We start from the raw sequence: 19,365 nt of genomic DNA on the forward strand, positions 1-19,365 counted from the left end.
TGTGATGAAGTATCCAGGAACGCAGAGGTTACCAGTGGCTGCTAATTAACCTCACATTGTGTTCACTAACAAAGAAACAAAGGAACAAAGTGGAATTTCAATGCGGGAGATTATCACAATGACAATGAGCGTAGTGCTGGATCATGCACTTAATAGGGATTTTCACACTGGCCATGACAACATGAGATTAGATCAAAGACAGATGAAGTTACATTAACAAAACAATTCAGCCTTGTTATGCAATAACAAGCAGCCATCTGGGCCTCACAGAGTCCCAGGAAAGGAAAAGTCTCCGAGTGCATGGGCTTCAACCGGCTCCACCAGAATGATACGCCACTCCCAAGCGACTTCTGCAAGACTGTATTTGATTGTGAAAACTTTATGGCAGCTTTGTTCTGTCGCAGACGAGGTAGCATCCTTTCTCAAACACGTGAAGACAAAGAGGAAATGGGCTGTGTGTTCTTTGCTGGTTATTGTTGCCTCTGTTTCGGTCCCAGTGGCTGAATGGCAATTACTGCTGACTTCCTATCCAGCACAGACCCCGGGCCCGCTGAGGGTGCCCTGACCCTGCAGTATCCAGAGGGGAGAGACTGGACCTGTCAAAACTCACACCTCTGCCTGCTCCCGTGGGGTGTGCTCCTCCAGCTGCTGCCCCACGGGGCCCACCACACGCTCCTGCTAATCAGCTCCATCTCATCTGTGGAAGAAACTGGCCCCGAGTGGATGCAGGCCCTTTTCTCACCTCTGCTACCTAGCGCACCTTTGAAGTCCTGTGTAAGTGTTAGTTTATGACTGGAGAGGGTACGATAAGATCCCAAAGAAAGGTGATAAATTAGCTTTTCATCCCACATTTAAAAGGGGAAATAGCAGGCTGCTAAAATCCACAGAATCTGTTACAGTTCTGACACCTAAGAGCTAAAGCTACTTGAGAACCAAAAACGTTGTAGTGTCGAATCTGTTAAGTACCTTCATTAAAGCAGTTTGTTTGCAGGAGCATTTAGTTGGATTCCCACACTGTATCAACAAGCATTTGGTCAGGCTGTAGCTGTGGGACTTCCTTAAAAACAGAATTTGAAAATAAATATAATTATTCAGTATTTTGTAAGAGCAGAAGACTTGCTAGACCAGACCAGACAAGTTTGGGCAGAGTATAGAGTCTCCTCAGAACACACCCTTCAAAGGCATGACATATTAAACTCCAAGAAATGTGGATCCATAATTAATTAATGCAGAAGAAGAAGTCCAACCTGAACTGCATTTAAACTACACAATTATATCACTTGACTATCTGGCCGCTTGAACTTTTAGAAATGAAAAAGTACATGTGAGGCCGATGTCAGATGTAATGGATGGAGGTCGAGGTTGACAAGGTTGGAGCCTGAAGTTTGATGGATGTTTTTTTTTTTTCTTTTTTTTTTTTTGTTGGTTGTATGTCTCACCTTGTCTCAACCCGCCCAACACTTCACACTCACAGCAGCCAATAACAAGAGGTGAAGACGGAAGAGCGTGCATCACATGTTATGAATGGAAAATGAGGAATAAGACGCTGTCAGATCTGAAAAATATCAAATCTACAGTTAAGGAAAATCCAGTCTGTTTTATTTATTTGGTCCAAATAATTTGCCTGATGGTTTGTGCAACTGCCAGAACCTTTTATTTTTAATGCAAGCACGTAAAAAAAAAAGAAATATCTAAAAGAACAACATCATTTTATTTCAGAATTTAAAGCAAAGCAACCCACTTCACCTGCTTTGCTGCTGACAGTCAGACTACCTCACTGATTTGCATCTCACCCCTGTCTATGACTGCATCCTTATCTTGAATAACAATTATCACCCATTTCCTAGAACCATTAGATCTTCTTTTACGACACCAGTCTCCATTAAAGATCTTAAAACCTTCACTGTCTGCATCTCAGGAATTCACTAAAAACACTATTCTTAAAATATACACTACTTTAAACCTTTTTTTTTTTTTATAAATTAGGAAATGTGCTGAGAACCTTTATATTTAATTGCCTAAAATGTTTCATCACAGTTTATAAAACAGTACAAATGGCCCTGCTATAACTTCTACGTGGCCACTGTCTGCTGCTGCTTAGTGAAATTTTGCCGCTGCCACCCGCTGACATAATTTGTTTCACAGTCACCACGCAGCAGCATGAATCAGATGTTGACACTCTAATTTCATGCACACATGGGTGTTTGGCTGAGCCAGAATACTGCTGCATTCCCCTGCCTCTGCAGCTGCCCACTATACCTGCCCTTTGCCCTCCGACACAGCCATGTAATGTATTTAGCCTGGGAGTCACACATTATGACTGATGACTTAACCATAAAGTCTTATGACGTAACTGGGATTTACCTTCACACGCTTTATCAATTTTCATGGTGTCAAAGCAAATAGAGAGATATTCAGTGACAAATTAGAATAACAATTAGAGAAAAAAACAGCCAATTTGTTAAAAACTCCTAAGAATGCTAGCATATGTGCCCTAAAACTAGGATCCTACTCCTTCCATCTGTCAGGAGAACACCATGTTGCTCTATTTACCACTAAAATAAATCTGTTTACCGTGGTCCACAGCTCCATCGGAAAATATTTGTTTTACTTTGTTGTTTTTAAAAAACTACATGTACTTGCAAGAAATAATAAATATAGCCAGTAGCTAGGTTTCAAAATGCCAAAGCCTTGTCAAGGATTGACACATTTGCAGAGTATAATTAATGCAACTTCTGTCTATCACTGATTATTTTGCCTCCTCTAAAAGTCAGCGCTGACAGCCTGCTGTAGAGGAGATGAGCTACCTTATGGTGTTTGGTCCACGTCCTCATTCTGTCAGCACAAAGAGCCAGCATATACTATTTTCAACACTAGTGACCAGCACGATAACACACAGTCTCCGTTGAAAATATGAAAAGTAAGGGCAGATCCTGATATCTCCTCTTCACGTAGAAACTGACAGCTTCTCCTATGAGTGAGCATAAATCAACAAGATAAACTCATAAACAAATAAGTTGTTTGTGTGCAGTGAAAGCCAAACCGTGGCCAGGGTTTTATGAAACACTTGCTTCCTCTTGACAGATATCCAAACAATAAACACACTGTAAATAACAGCACCCTGTCCGTATCAGTTCCCTACTTGAGGTTAAGTTGAGTTTATTGCGGAGGCCACTGCCTGCATGCATTAAGCAAATCATAAATTATACATGCTAATTACCTAAGGCCTCCACTTTAATGAATTATTTTAATTAAACTACAACATTGGGGTTTTGCATGTGGTCTATATTTCATCCCCTGCCTAAGATGACCTTCTTTGTCTAAGTGGAACATAGTTGAGAGAACAAGGACAATGCAGACTTGGATTATACAACTGAGTTCATCTTGATGCTACTGAACTGAAGGATTAATGTTCAAGCGGAAAGTGGAGACTGTGTATTGGAACGGATCATTTCAGTTAAAATAACAACAATTTATGTGTATTATTGAAATTGAATTAAAATTGTGTTTTTCTTGCAGATTTTATTTCATATGGACGTCAGGTGTTTGAGATGCTTTTCCCAGTTTTTTTTTCAGTTTCCCTCCTCTCCCACCTGTAATGCGATTTCTAATGCCTGTTATTTTACAGTTACATTCAGGCTGAAGGTGATTTTTTTTTGTGTGTGTGTGATTTCACTAAAAGTCAGAAAACAGCATCCGATTTTTTCTATATTGACTTCATGCCAATGATTTGTAGCATTTTAAGAATTTACATAGAAAATTACTGGACAAGCCTTTAAAATGCAACAGCTGTGCAAAAACAGCTGGTTATTTATTTTATTTTATTTTATTTTACCGTTGGGGTAATTATGCAAATATTTACTTGTTATCTATAATTTAAAAAATATATATCGATTTTTTTTTTTTTTAACAAGGCAGAATGTGATAAAAAAGAAAAACAAATATAATGTGTTTCATGGGTCTTTATTAGTGTTTTGTTTTTTATTAGAATTAACTGTGCAAAATAAAAATCTTTCTAAACTGCAGGTGACAAAAAAAAAAAAAAAATCAGTTGCAGAATTGAAGCTGATAATCTGCCGTTGCATGTTTCGGTACATTTAATCATCTAGAGTTACACACACAAATGCACAAAGTGGGGAAAAAACTAACACTGTTGTACAAACAGTCCACGGGGGGAGGGGTGGATTTAAATTCCAAAAGGGTCTCGCAGCTCGTTTCCTAGTTCCCCAGTCAGCAATGTGTTTGTGAAAAATAAGTCTTTTTGTCTTGCTGAAAAAAAGGCTAAATCTACATTGGTGGCCCAGTCTAAGTTTGCTATTCTTTGCACTTTCAATTCATGTGAATGAGGGAGAATGAAGTGGCCCGAGACCCTTTATTTGATCTACTCATTGCATAAAGTGACGGAATTCTAATGTATTTGTTTAATACCCCGAAATAGGCTGTTGCTTTCTATAGGGGAGGCAGATAAAGCGCTATATATATTTTTTTATTTAGCATTAAAAAAAACAAACAAAAAAACCCAAACCCGAATAGGTTGCTGTGTAAACGTGTTTTGCGCTTTCTCGCCGTCTCTCTTTATATAAAACTGTTGAATAAGGAGGGGAAAAAATGCAGACCGAGAAAGTTGCAACCACTGAATGGAAGAAATAGCATCACACTTATTTATTCAGGGTCTATAGTCGGAGATATGCAACAATATAAATTCAGACGCAGCTTGTGCTATTTGCAGCTTTTGTAAATGTTTATTGTTGGGCTTAATTGTGTTTAGTCTACAGCTTGATGAATGAGCCCAGTTGTCTGTGCTGTGACCATGGCATCGCAACTCCATGCATCCTAATCGACTGCACGATTCATTTCTCTCCACACAGCTTCTGTGAGCTCTCACACTCTGAAATCAAACAGGTCCGGATGCAAAACACCATTATTATTATTATTATTATTATTATTATTATTATTATTATTATTATTATTATTATCACTTAAATTTTTTTAGCATTAGAAATAATACGACTAACAACAACAACAACAACAACAATAATAATAATAATAATAATAATAATAATAATAATAATAATAATAATAATAATAATAATGTGACAACAGCAATAAATGACAATATTCGTGATTAAATCTGCAGAAACATTTTGATTGTTTACTCCACTTTTAATGAGAAAATATTTCGATGACCACTTTTTTTTCCCCAATTCATTGCAGACTTGTTTGCACACTTTTCAAAAGCACGCATGCTTGCAAAAATAAACAAACAAAAACCAAACATCAACAACAACAGTGACAACACAAATTTATAATGCATGCTTTACCTAACAAAAAAAATAAAAATTAAAAAAAAAAAGTACAAATTTACAGCATCTGATACACATGGTCACCACAGCCTTTTAAATTAAATGCTTCACAGAACATTTTCTGGAAAATAGATATCTAAAACATAAAACTAAAAAGTGCATTTTACAACATTTCAGTATCAGTTATTTGCAATATTCACATCTTGCATTTTGAGGACGTCTTACAATACTACTTTTCAATTTTGAAAAGATTTCATATCTCAGTTTGCTTTCTTTTTACATGGATGGTAAGAACAAATCTAAATCCTATTCCTATTTGGTATACCCTTATCCATCATTCCAGTATTAAAAGCAAACAAAAACACAGAGCCATTGCCTCGCAATTTCATTGACATTACAGTGGTCACACAGAAACGGTGCAAAAGTTTTGCTATCGGAATAAACTGAAAATCTGCAAACACTTAAAATCAGAGTTGATGGTGCCAGAAACATATTTCCATTGATCTTCCTCTGTGGCTCCACTTTCAACACTCACATTTCACAATAAAATGAAAAATAGAACTATCAAATAATTTATATTTTGAAGAGCAATACTTCGCTGTGCGATTCTGTGCTGGACTTCTATGACACAATTTTTAAAGCGACACATTCAACACATACACAAATAAATCGATATGCAACTGCAACTCGCCTTGATAGTTTCCGACGACAGAAAATATAAACTTTGGGTTCGGTAAAGGGGCCTGGGAGCCAGTCAGCAGTTCGTTTTTCTGCAGGGGTGGGTGGGTGGGGGGGCAGAGTTCAGGTGGTCAGTGCACGGCCACAGACTGCAGTGTGGAGGGGCTGGTCAGGGTCTCACTGGGAGTTGCGGGGCTGCTTTGGCTCGTCGCTGTCTGTGGGGACGTCGGGCTCAGAGACTGTGGAGAGTTTGACAGAAACGCGGGGAGGTGGGGAGGTAGCGCCGAGAAACCGGGCATGGTGGTCGGGGTGGGCTTGATTGGCACAGGAATAGCCGGTAAAGACTGCCCCCCGTGACACAGGGACTTGATGGGCACGCCATAGGCACTGTAGTCGCTACTTGCCATGGAAATTGGGGCCGCCGTGTCAATCACACTGGTGTTGTACATGTGGGGCCAGGCTGTCGTCAGCTGGTTGTGGAGCGGGTACCCGGCAGACATGGACTGCATGGTGGAAAACGCCAGACTTCCAGGGACCTTATACTCTCTGGCGATGATGTTCTCGATTGCAAAGGGATGCTTAAAAGTTGACGTCTGGGACACTCCGAGGTTGTAGGTTGACATTTGGGGAAGGTGTGTGCCAGTAGCTGCCAGGGCGCTCAGTCTCAGTTTGGCTTGCTGCTGGAGGTAATGGGCAGCGTCCGACTGTTTACTGGGGGCCAAGTGATCAGAGGCGCCCAACACTTTGAACCTTTTGCGACGTCTCAAGAAACTTCCATTCTCAAACATGTCTCCACAGTTGGGGTGCAATGCCCAAAAACTGCCCTTACCTGGTTGATCTGGGCGCCGTGGGATTTTTATAAAACAGTCGTTGAATGACAGGTTGTGCCGAAGAGAGTTCTGCCACCTCTGTGTGTTTTCTCTGTAATATGGGAATCTATCCATGATGAACTTGTAAATTTCACTGAGAGGAAGCATCTTCTCTGGGCAGCTCTGGATCGCCATGGCAGTGAGGGAGATGTAGGAGTAAGGTGGCTTCTGGTCGCTGTACGTGTTTCTCCCTGGACGAGGCATCCTCGATATTTTTCAGAAAAACAAAAGCAAAAAAAAAAAAAAAAAAAAGAACAAATATTCTCCCTTAATTCCTTGGTGAAGATTTTCCGCTCTTCATGAAAACAGCCAGCCAGGAAAAGTTAGAACGCAAAGCAAGTGTGGAGTTGCGTCGTGCGTAAAAGAGCCAGGTTGTGCGCTTCTGCGGTGTGCAGGCGGTCGGACGGTGCACATTTATGGAGTGACGGCTGCTGTAAGTCTTTCTTGCAAAGTAAGTCAACTTGTCCCGCTAGCAGAGCTGAATAGACTTCATTTGGCGTCCTTGATAAGACGAGCTAAGTGGATGCCTCCATGGCCTTCCTCTAACCATCTGATAGTTTTATGTAGTGACATGAGCAGAAAAGACCCCTGTAGAGGCGCTCCATTAATGTGCCACCTCTTTGCTATCACATGACAATTGCCATGGGAGGAGGGGGCTGGGAGGAAGGCATAATCTGGTTTCATTTACACCTATTTACATGGACACCTTGGGCCAATGGAAATCATTTCCATTTGAAGACAGAAAAAGGGGTGAAAAGGCTCTGCAACCGGAATTGAACTGCGATGGCACTCAGTGTGTGAAGGTATGCGCTAATACTTTTTCAGCGGACTTTTACAGTTCCAATTCACAAGTACAAGAAGAATGTTAATGTTTGACATGAGAATTATTCTGCATATTGCAATTTATTACACGTCATTATAAAAGACATTATAACATTTGCTTAAATTACCTATTTCTGCTGTTATTAGGGCAAATGTGCAGAACTGTATAATCCAAAAACTGTTGTAATAAAATATTATTTATGTGCGGATGTGTATGCAAAGAGTAGGTTTTTAATTCTTTAAAAATATTTTCCCATAAAGTCTGATGCATGATTGATTTTTTTTCATTCTATTATAATTTCTATTACGTATAATTACAATATGAACAGCAAAAAAGGTGTAAAAATTAAAATTTAGTTTTATAATAAAACACAGGATAATGTTGTTTACGAAATGCAAACACTACAGAAAATAATTTGCCGTGAGCAAGTCTGGTGATGAGTCGAGTATTAGTTTTTCTCAGCTAATTTTGCCCAGAGCTGAGCAAAGGAAGTAGACGATATGAAAACATCAACACAATGCAAACAATACTGTTCAAACTGAAACTTCATGAGGCAATCAGGTCTATTGTGTTTATGTAAAGAAGATTCAGAAGTACTTCAGAAATGCAAATAAACCCTTGAGGATGGTGTGGAGAAAACTGTATAAAATATCCATAAGTCAATTATATGAATGTGAAAACCAAATGGGAAGCCTATTTTGAGCTATTGCTATTCAAGCTTTTGGCCAGGGCTACCTTTCCGCTTGGAGGGTTTGCAATGCCAAGGACCACACACACGCACACGCAGAATTGCTCATAATTTATGCTAATTTCCCTCCATAAATCCACAATGCACCCCATCACCAGTCTGACGGATTAGGAAAAGAATCGCATTGCGGGGGACAGCGGGCTATTTTCACCCAGAAACCAGGAGCAGCATGTAGAAGAGCGTCCTCTCTGCTATGTGGAACAATCTGAAACTGTGGAGCAGTTCTAAAGAAGGAGGAAGGAGGGAGAATGGGAATTTAGAACAAGTGCCAAAATTAAAATACATTTGACAATTCCATAAAAATCAGAAAATTCACAGTTTTCCTTGTGACTTCAGCTTTAAACCCTGTGTCCAGTTTAATTGTTTATTTCCTACAAAGTGCCTTTTTAACACCTGTCATTTCCTATTAATGTTCAGCTGAAAGGGTTTTGTCTAAAAGGAAGTGGCCCAGTCGACCCATCTCCAACAGCACGGATAATGACAACACACTGCCAAGTATCAAACATCTTCTGACATGCAGCCTATTCATCTATTCAGAAAAGTCTGAATGAAAAAAAAAAGTTATATTATTAGGTGTCAGTCAGATTAATTTGCAGTTAAAAAATCAACATGCTGCAAAAATATATATATATATTTTTTTTTAACTTGTAATTCTCTGTTTTGTATTTTCCCTATTAAATGCTTAATCTTTGTTAGTTTTATTAGCCCGTGTTCGCCCCACAAAGTTGCTGTCATGCGTTTTGCAAGTTAACCTGCAAGACGCGCATTAACCAGTCGATCCACTGAGGAGCAATGAGTGTTTTTTTTTTTTTTTTTTTCCTCTCACACACACTGACGGTGTGGCTTTTTGAGCTTCAGGGTTATGGGATATTGGTAGGGCCTTTTGTCCCTGCCGAATGCACACACTGAAAATACCACCATGACTCTGAATCTGAATAGGGTTTTTAGCTGCTCCCAAACTCCTGAGTTCAAGCAGCAGTAGATCAAGTCTGCACTATGTTTGGTCATTTGTAGAAACCCGAACAAAGGTTGGGATAAGCCAAATTGCATTGCACTTGTGAACCGTGCCTCAGTCTGAAGTATCCTTTATAGCAGGAGGGGACCAAGAACAATTTTGTGTGAGCTTTAAAAAAAAAAAAAGAGGAGCGAAAACAAAGGGCACTTTCTGAAACATCTTAAAGTAGAGTAGTGAGGCGTGACATTCCCAGGGTGACGAGACACAAAAGCTGAGGTCATGGGGATGAAAAAGAGAATCAAACAGCCACTTTCACACGTCTGCCCTCCTCTGCTGCACCCCCGAACACAATAGGAAACAAATGTTGTTAAAAGAGGATCGATGCCATTCATCCTAAAGCAGCGAATGATAGCCAAACAATATTGTCACAGTGAATCGAGTTGAGATATGCTGCCACCCAGACCCACGGAGGGAGGAAAAAAAATGCTATTCAGGGAACGATTAAGAGAAATTTAAAGCGGAGAGTAGCCTGATCCTCAATGTAAAAAAAAAAACACATGTATTTAAGATGCTTAAATATTAACATTAATTTAGAATAATTCTGAGTTTATCAAATCATAAATAATACATTTTAAAAATCTGAATTATTTTTGTGGCATATGCGCAAAAACGTCTGTCACTGTCTATAACTTTTCCTTTTCAGGTCCTGCAGAGCATCCACGATGTTGCCCTGACTCCAGGCAATGTCGATTAACCGACCAGTGAATAAACAAATCATTGCTAGAGGTGTACAAATCCGGATTTTTTTTTTTTTTTTTAATGCAAACATTTCTAATCCTAGTGAATAATGAGTGTAAATTAACGCAATTTCCTATTTGAGTTGTCTCCAGTTTTATCACGCGTGTTATCATTTACTAGGCCTGCAGAATTAAAGGGATTTATTTTCTGTCTGGCCTCTGCCTTCAGTATTCGAAGAGTGTGTGTGTATGTGTGTATTTATGCATGTGTGTGTAGGGTAAAAAAAAAAAAAAAAAAAAAAAGAGGGAGGGAGGGAGGGAGGGAGAAGGCAGGTAAAACAAGTTTGTTGTCTGCTGCAAACTGACTCTTCCAACCAACCAATGGGTCTGTGCTTCTAATTAAGTCCGTAGTGATTTCAGCCCCCAGAGATGTTTTACGGTGCAATTAAGGACGCGCTGATGATAAGGTATGAATATTCAGCAGAATGACAATTAATTAGCAGACAGAGGGCTCTCCTATGAAACCCTCTTCAATGGCAAATTTAGCCTATATGACGGGATATTCACACTACTTAAAGGCCATCTTCACATGCCACCCCCCCCCCTTTGGATCCCCTTTTGGAATCTGTATATTTAAAAAAAAAAAAAAAAAAAAAAAAAAAAAAAAAAAGACGACCAGTAATAACCACCATTATTTATTATGATATCATAATATGGTGAAAATATCTTTGTTTATTTTATCAAACAGCGGGATTACCGTCCTGGCAGCCCACTCCATTAGTTGTTTCTGGTGACATCAGAGGGAGTACCTGGAAGAAGACCTCAGGGCATTTAGAACATATGCTCGGATTATGCTTAATGGTCTAATTACATAAATTAGGCATTCATTATACAGCACATCATCTGTAACAGATATCTCAATCGTACAGAGGCGGGAACATCTAATTCAATTTGTCTGTGAATAGTTTTATCCAATTAAACACTAAAAGACGTTGAAAAAAAAAAACATGCATTATTTGTGGATTTTTACATGAACACTATTAGAATTTTTTATTTTTTTAATTTTATGTTTAATTTGATTTTTGCTTCTACGTGTCATTTGCAGCAGTTTCACTCTCTGACCATCAGATGGGGACAGGCTCTATAATCTGAACTAGTCATGCTTATTCTGTTATAAAGTAGGTTGATAATCTTATGTAATTTAATGTACCTTATTATCTCATCCATCACATGAAAGTGTGCCCCCAGTGATTCAATCCATGAATTATTTAGAGGCAAAGCTGATGTGTTAAATCAGTCATAGTTGGTTTGGAGGGTCAATGTGACATTTTTTTCTTACTATCGAATCTAACAATCTACAGTATATTCATGTATTTGTGTCTACGTGTGTGCTTGTGTGTGTGTATGTGTGTGTGTGTGTGTGTGTGTGTGTGTGTGTGGGTGTGTGTGTGTGTAGGAGGGGTGTCCCAGTTCATTGGCTCCATATGGTAAGAAACAGCAGGACTGATGAGTGTACTACCTGAGGTCCGTGTTTGTGCTGTCGACTGTAACCAAAACACAGGCCCCTGACCCCCTGCATAATTCATTATAGACAAGACAGTACGGCTCACACTATCATTTCATCATTTAGCTTTTGGTGACAGATGACTCCGGAACAACAAATCATCCTGTTAAACTACGAGATACTTAGCCTGCTGACAGATATAAAAAGGGACAGAGGAGAAGAAAAAGGGCAGGAAGAAGGAGGTGAGACAGTAAAAAATGTAAATGTGAAGAAGATGAGAGGAACAAGCCAGGGTCCATTTCAATATTGAGAAGAAAAGGTCGACCCCTTCACTACTATACTCTGTATTATAATGAACTAGTTATATATGAAGAATAATCTTGGAATTTCTCGGTAACTGTATACATTGTTTGAAATGAAAGGAGCATGTATTATTGAGCAATGTGAGATCATAATATATTAACAATAAACTTTACAAAAGAGTGAACTTTCACAAAGAAGTAGAAAGATGAAAGGTTGTTATGCAAAAAATAAAAGGAAAAAAGGAAGCGGACGGAGTGCTTTGACGTGTATCATCATGCATCTACAGCTACATAATGACAAAGGATCACAGGATGAAATAATGTTAATGTATCAGCACCATCATAATGCCTTTTAAAATCATAGATCAAACTCCTCCGTGCCATAAAAGTGTGATAAAACACTGATGAAACCTGACACATGAACTGAAAATCAATACACGGATCAATATGTTTGGTCGTTTTAAGTGATATTGTGACCTCTTGAGGTCAAAGTTGTATGTTTATCCATGACCCTTCGCCTTTCTTTTCAGTGTTTATTTTTCTATTAGCTATTATACTTTTTATTACCATTTCATGAGTGGGAAAATGGTAAATAATTATGTTAGAGGACAGGTATTCTTGTCTGTTTGATCTCTTATTAGTTGCAAGTTTTTTAAGGTATGGAAAATGCCTTAGGATCATTTCAGAAGAAGTTGACATTGTTGTTTGTTAGACATGTCCCCAGTAACACCTACCAACATGACGCTCCTTTGGGGGTTACTGTGTTAGACTTCTAACTGAGGCAAATCCTCTCTTTTTGTGAGCTTGCGTGGTTGGAAGGCACGGTCCTTTGTGTGGCTCATGTTCATCCAGACCTTGGCACTGATCAGAACACACTTAACCAACTGGGACCAAATGAGGGGCATTTTGTTCTGTCTTTCATCTTATACATGAGGGAAATGCCTGGTCTCTAAGGATGGCTAAAAGAGCCAAAGACCAGAACAACACAATACGCATTAACAATATGTGAGTGTTTACATCACACATAAACAAAAACACACCGCTGAAGCTGGGAACACCCACAGGGAAGGTAACAGGATAAAAAAATAAAACAAAAAAAATTTAAAAGTTTGCAAGTATATTCCTGGACAAATTAGAGCATCTAAACTGGGCTTTGGTCTTTCTGACCTACATCTGCAAGGTGGCTCTTTAAATAGAGACAGTGACCCCGTCTGGAAGGAAAACCCTTTGTTTTAATGTCACTTATTATTTGCATTTTACTAGACAGGGCAGAAGGCGCCGTGGCCGTGTTCAGTCCTTTGCTCATGGGTGACTAACACAATGACCAATCACCAAGTGCCACTCCTATTGATATATTTTAATTGGTGTGTGATATATGCTGCTGTAACACTCAAATTTGCATTGCTAAGCATAAACGAGCCTCACAGTAAATCACAAAGCGCTTTAAACAGAAACGCAAACAAGCAATGTTGCATGGTACGCTTTGCACTGGCCCTTTATGGTTGACCAGCTCAATGTGCCTCCTGCTGAAAGGTAATATGCATGACACATTTCCAGGCACTAATTCATTTGTTTAGTAACAGAGGAGCTAACCTGTGCTGAAAACATTGGTGCGGTGAGGAAAAACATAAAGGTCCTGTTAATCCATGGCTAATCAAAAGGGCACAAGAAACAACCCCACACCAGGATTCTGTCATATTAATTAAAGTAAGGCTTAAATATTTGTAGGTCTATAAAAGCTGGAGACAGAGAACAGCGTCGACTCCGCATCATTATTCCACCAGTCTGCTGTGACACTCAGTGTGAGGATGTAACCCCTTGCTGGCGGCCAAAGACCTTGAAAAGCATGGCTAATATCTAGAGAAAATTATGGATTTATGCATCTGAAATCCTGTTGATTATTGGGTTCTTGAAGTAGCTAATATATGGGAAGATTTAGAATAGTAGTAATAGAACTGATGAACTGTCATGTTGATTACTAGACCCTCAAGAGCTTGCACTTGAAAATAATGTTGTTGACTCTGACCTGTTCAGGAACAAGTACTTCAGATGTGACAAAGCATTTGAATTATAGATGGCAAATGCACACAGACTGCATGAGCACAAAAGAATGCAATTACATTTCAATCAAATAAATTTAATCTTGACTCGAGGTTTATGCTATTATAATGCACTGATGGAAAAGCACAGGAAGAATCGGATGAAATGTCAAGTACTTCTGCATATGAGGAAAAAAAAAAAAATCTTCCTCGGTCACAGCTACTGTAGGCACAGACAGAGTATTAACAGCCTCATCACCAGGGAAATATTCTGTTCCCCTGTCAAAACCAAAGCTATTACAATCCCAAATAATTCACTTTCAGATGAATTGTCACGACAACTGGGATGAGAAGGTCTGCACGTAAAGCAATTTTGATCCAAAATCTGTCTCAAAATGGGAAAACTGTTGCTGGTTTCTGTATTATTGTCTCTTCTTAGACTTCACCTACAAGTTGATAATGATGTGTTTTACATTTTAACAACTTTAAAGCAATGCTATAAATATTTATCCTCCCTCTTGAGTGTAGTCACTTGATAATAATGTAATATTTCCTTTGGAAAGTACTGATGTAGCTATAGCAGTCCAGCAAAGATTAAACTTTAACTTCTACATATTTCAGGGCATTCAAGGAGAGAGAAAATGCAAACTCTTCAGTGATTGTATATAACAATTTATTGGGTTTATAAAAATCACATTTCATCACTTGTAACTAACATGAATTAATGTGTGTTAATTGTGAGTTTGGCTAGACTTAGATGTCATAAAATACAATCAATAAGCATCCACTGAGAGCTAAAAAAATAAATAAAAAAAAGACAGCCAAAAGAGAAGCACCTGTTTTCTTTTCTATTTTATAGTTATAAAGTTTTCTTTAACTTCTCAATAGTATAGTTTGAACATATACTTATAATACAGAAGATGTACTGCTGAACATTAACATCCTTTTGCTGTCATTGTTTATGATATTCTGTTATGTTTTCTTTTCTTATATTGTTCATTTAATAGGTCTTATTTCTTTTATTTTACTTAATTGTAATTTTTTTCTGCCTAGTTTACTGAGTTCTTGTTCTAGTTGTTGTTAGCATTGTAATTATCACCATGGTTGTTATTGTTAGTATTGTTAATATGTTCTTGTGAGGGTCTTCGCCACCTTCTTCTTCCTTCTTCTCCCCCCTTAACTCTCTTCCCTCTTTCTTCTTCTTCTTCCCTCTGTTCCTTCGTGTCAGGTCCGGCATCAAAATGTGGTTCAACAAAATTAAAAAATAAAGACAGTAGAATATCAATGGGATCCTCATATATTTTATAAAGTTTCCCTCGACAAAGCAAATTTGCTCAGCACAAAAAGGCAGCCAGACTACCATTCTGCTGTTATGATGCTGGACAAGACAAGTTAAAAAAGTAAATAAATAAAAAAATTAACATCCATGATCAGAGTTTACTTTCTTTACTTCTAATCAAAGTGTGTACAGTCAGCTCCAGTTCCAAACTGCCCTAAAATCAGCACTGTTATTCAATTATTACTCTGTTTATGTCCTCATCCCACTGACAGATTTCAACAGGCGTTAAACCAACTCAGGTAATATGGCCTAATAAATCGGGGCCAATAAAAAGCATTTAATCGTGAGTGTCAACATGATTAATTGTGCACTAAAATCCATGTGAGACCTCCTAGTCATGGGGGCAGTGAAAAGGCATTTTGCATTTCAGCATAACTGGCACCGGGACAAGCAGTTATGTGAGTCTTTCCACGGAATGGTATGAATATCAAATTAATAATTAGTCATGTAATTTCTCCTCAGGAATTACTACGCCTCAAACTGGTTGGTGAATTTAATTATTAGCAGCCTTTTTGTTTCCATGTCCCTCTCATTACTGTCAGGATTGATGTAACGTAAACTTCATTAAAAATTAAAGCAGGAGTCTTAATTATGAGGCTACAGTGACTGAAGTTAGAATTAGCCAACTCAGTGATGTGCAAATGAGAGCATTATTTAAGAAACATGCTGGAAGTAGTTATGCTAATTTCAAGAGTTCACAGTAGCAGACCTTTTCACTTGCAGTTGCATATTCATTAAACACACTATGCAAATTTAATGTAGCAGTCTTAGTAATGCCTTGTTAATTTATTCAGATTTATTGAGTACGACTTGTAAAAAGTATCAATTTAATTACCCTATCTCCTTGGAAGGTAAGGGATATGGCCAAGGTTTTAAACTGTGTAAATCAGGATTAGTGTGGTTTGATGGAGAAAATGGGAATGAAAGGACACTGCTGTTAATAGCCAGGCTTGAAAGGCATATTGATTTATTTATGACACGTTCCAAGTAAAAAAAAAAAAAAAAATCTGCAAAGTATGTTTAGCTAGATAGACAAAAAGTGAGGATGGGAAACAGGCAGATTTGGAGTTAAAATGGACCTCCTCATTATCATATAGTGCAGCATCAGATACATCACATTGTTGTATTATCATTTTTTATCCACTGCTGCACAAAAAGTTGGAGTAGATTTTTTTTTTTTTCTTTTTTTACCTCTTCTCATGAAATAATTGAAACAATGTGATTTATTATTGATAGATAAAGTGTAATTGGGACTCAGTATGTACTCACTGTACCTGGTCAAAGGTGATTACTGATGTGTATTAATAGGAATAAAAAGAGGAATGTGTCTGAAAATAAATTCCAACTTTATGGGCTACAGTGTATATCACTAAAGTTACTACTTAGAAACTTCACAAACTGATTGTTGTAAAAGTTTTGCCAATAAGGCTGTATATATGTTATGACCCAAAATGGTGCATAGACCTGTTTTACTAAGGTGCCAAATGACAGAGTAATATGCAAAATGGGCAAAAATGCTTTGAGATGTTAAATATTTTCAGAATGAAAATAGATGAAGATGTTATTTCAGACTGACAAAGAAAAAATAAAACATTAGTACTTGGTGTTTCACTCACTGTATTTAAGGAATCAGGTGGTCATCAAGGGCAGGGTGGTGTATGTGAAAAACTGGAAAAGCAAGGACACCGTGATGCAAAAATAACTTATCACCTACTGGGACACTATTTTTACTTTTCCTATTCTGTGTTGGACTGTTCTCTGATGATGTAAAAAAAAAAAAAAAGTATAAAAGATTCAAAAAGATTATCTAAAGATTTTAAGAACATCAGCTTCACCTGTGCCTCCTTGGATTCAGAGTGTGTTTTATGTGGGGAAGTGCACAGTAATGGAAGGTTATAGCTGAATAAATTGGATATGGATGGAAGAAACACATTCAAAGTACTCTAGTTACTTTATCAGATTAGTTCTTTAAAAAATAAAAACTAAACAAAAACATCAGAATTCCTAAAATATAGAAGTGCATATTTTGTGGTATTTAATTTGCTACAGTCACCTCCAGTGTTTAGTAGACTATACTTTCAGGGATCATTTCTGTAGTTTCTGACTTGAGAAATGCTGTGATATTCCCTTCTGAACATGAAGTGGATGGAGGATAATTTTATGAACTGCATTTCACAGTGCATTGAACTACGCATAACTGTGCATGTGATGAATAACCCTAACTTATCTGAGTTCATAAACTTTTCCCCTTCACAGGAAAATACAAGTAGTCAAGGCAAAAGAATGAAACTACAGATGAGAACTGGTTTATAAAAAAAAAAAAAAAAAAAAAACCTCAAAAGACTTTCATTCCGACATAAATAAACGTGAATGAAACATATGAACATGAATAAATAAATAAATGAAAACCGCCTCCCACTCCTTTGCAAATATGCGAATGAAGTCATTATATGTTGTTTTTCATGATTTCTTGAAATCTGTTTAATTTTCAGGCACCAAGGTAGGATTATGTTGTGTGTTTTGTTGTATATTCAAAATAAACTGAAACTGAACTGAAGTGAAAGGGAACATTCTAATAAGTTCAAGAAAGCCAACACCTTCATGTAAAATGTAGAGATAACTGCTCACAAACTGTGCAAGTGACTATCACAGGTATTTGTAATAATAACCAATAACATCATGGGCGTTGGCCCACAGGGTTCTTGCAGTATTTATTTATTTATTTATTAGGGACACTGCATATTAATGAACACCTTCAACAATTGCAGCTGTAAATATCCCGAAGTGTAGCAACAGTGCTAATTTCCATCTAAGACAATTGACAAAAGGTAAAACATCATAAAAACACACAAACCAGCAAAGTGAGGACAACCTACGGATGATCACAGGCTTGATTTTCCTTCATCCAGTGTTTAAGCAGTGATTTGAAAGAAGTACATGATTGTGAGTCTCTTATGTTTAGTGGTAAACTGCTCTAATATTTAGTCCCAGTGACTGAAAGTGTAGTCTGTCCAACAGTTGTGCGCCTGCGTGGCACCTCAGTCTCCTAGAGCTGTGGGTCTGGTGGACATCCCACTGACAGACTGGGATTTGATCAAATCTGTCAAGGGAGGAGGAGCAAGTCCATACAAGACTTCAGGCAAGCATTTTTGAAATTCACAAAATTATTACAATTGAGAAATTTATATCTATCTAAAATGATCGAAACTATTTATCTAAAAAAAAAACAATTTTATGGCTTTTTTAAAAAAGTGATTCTATGGATTTGAGCGTTGTGCCAGCAGCAAGTGACCAGGAGGTTATACAGGATTCAATGTGAGAGAAAATCACAGAGTGTAAAAACATTTTAACAGCATAGGGTTAAAAAAGGTCTGACATGTTTAAAATTTTGCACATTAAAATGTACTGTCTTTTTAAGTGGCACTAAATTATTAATGTTACCTGGACTATTTCTCCTTACTTAAACCAAAGATGTTTCATAAACAGACCAGAGGCATTACCTCAGTTAATGGTATGTTTATTTGATCTCAGACCTCATGGAGTTTAATGAATGATGGTAATCAACATTTTAACTGAAAAAAAAACAGCTTTTATTACCTTATTTGAATACAAGTGTGTATGCTCAATTCTGTCAAAGTAACAGGGCATTTACAGGAATCATAATAATCTACTTTTTACTCCTCCCATGTGTTAAGTTTGCATTGGTTATGTATAAATATGTCATTTTCCATGCTGGAGTAAGTTTGTGTCCCAGCGGAGACACCATATTTCTCTTCTGGGTCTTGGGCTGAGAAAGTTTGGGAAACCTATTGTTTAATATTAAAACTGTAGTTTAGTGAGAATTAAAACATGCATTTTCATGAATCTTTTATGTATGAGTCAAATCACATCCTTTATCAAGTCAGCGCCTATTATTTCACACATGTCCACACACTAAAATCATGAACACAGTGAACGGTCATATCTCATATACTCAGTTTTACTTTTATGAGTCCTTAAAGAGGATTTAAAGTGCAAAAGCATCTGATTCAAGAAGTAGAATCATCCAGAAAACAGTTACTGTGATGA

General features: G+C 37.7%; 1 protein-coding gene and 1 pseudogene across 1 annotated transcript; one reads left to right on the forward strand and one right to left on the reverse strand.

The window, feature by feature from the left end:
• Positions 1-6,112: 6,112 nt before the first annotated feature.
• Positions 6,113-7,054, reverse strand: foxb1a (forkhead box B1a). The gene has a single exon (XM_030137255.1). It carries the CDS (start codon positions 7,052-7,054, stop codon positions 6,113-6,115), a length of 942 nt encoding a protein of 313 aa, XP_029993115.1.
• Positions 7,055-17,363: 10,309 nt separating this feature from the next.
• On the forward strand, positions 17,364-17,528 carry LOC115421728 (uncharacterized; annotated as a pseudogene).
• The last annotated feature ends 1,837 nt before the right edge of the window (positions 17,529-19,365 follow it).

This window comes from Sphaeramia orbicularis, chromosome 6, assembly GCF_902148855.1.
Source record: "Sphaeramia orbicularis chromosome 6, fSphaOr1.1, whole genome shotgun sequence".
Classification (NCBI taxonomy): domain Eukaryota; kingdom Metazoa; phylum Chordata; class Actinopteri; order Kurtiformes; family Apogonidae; genus Sphaeramia; species Sphaeramia orbicularis.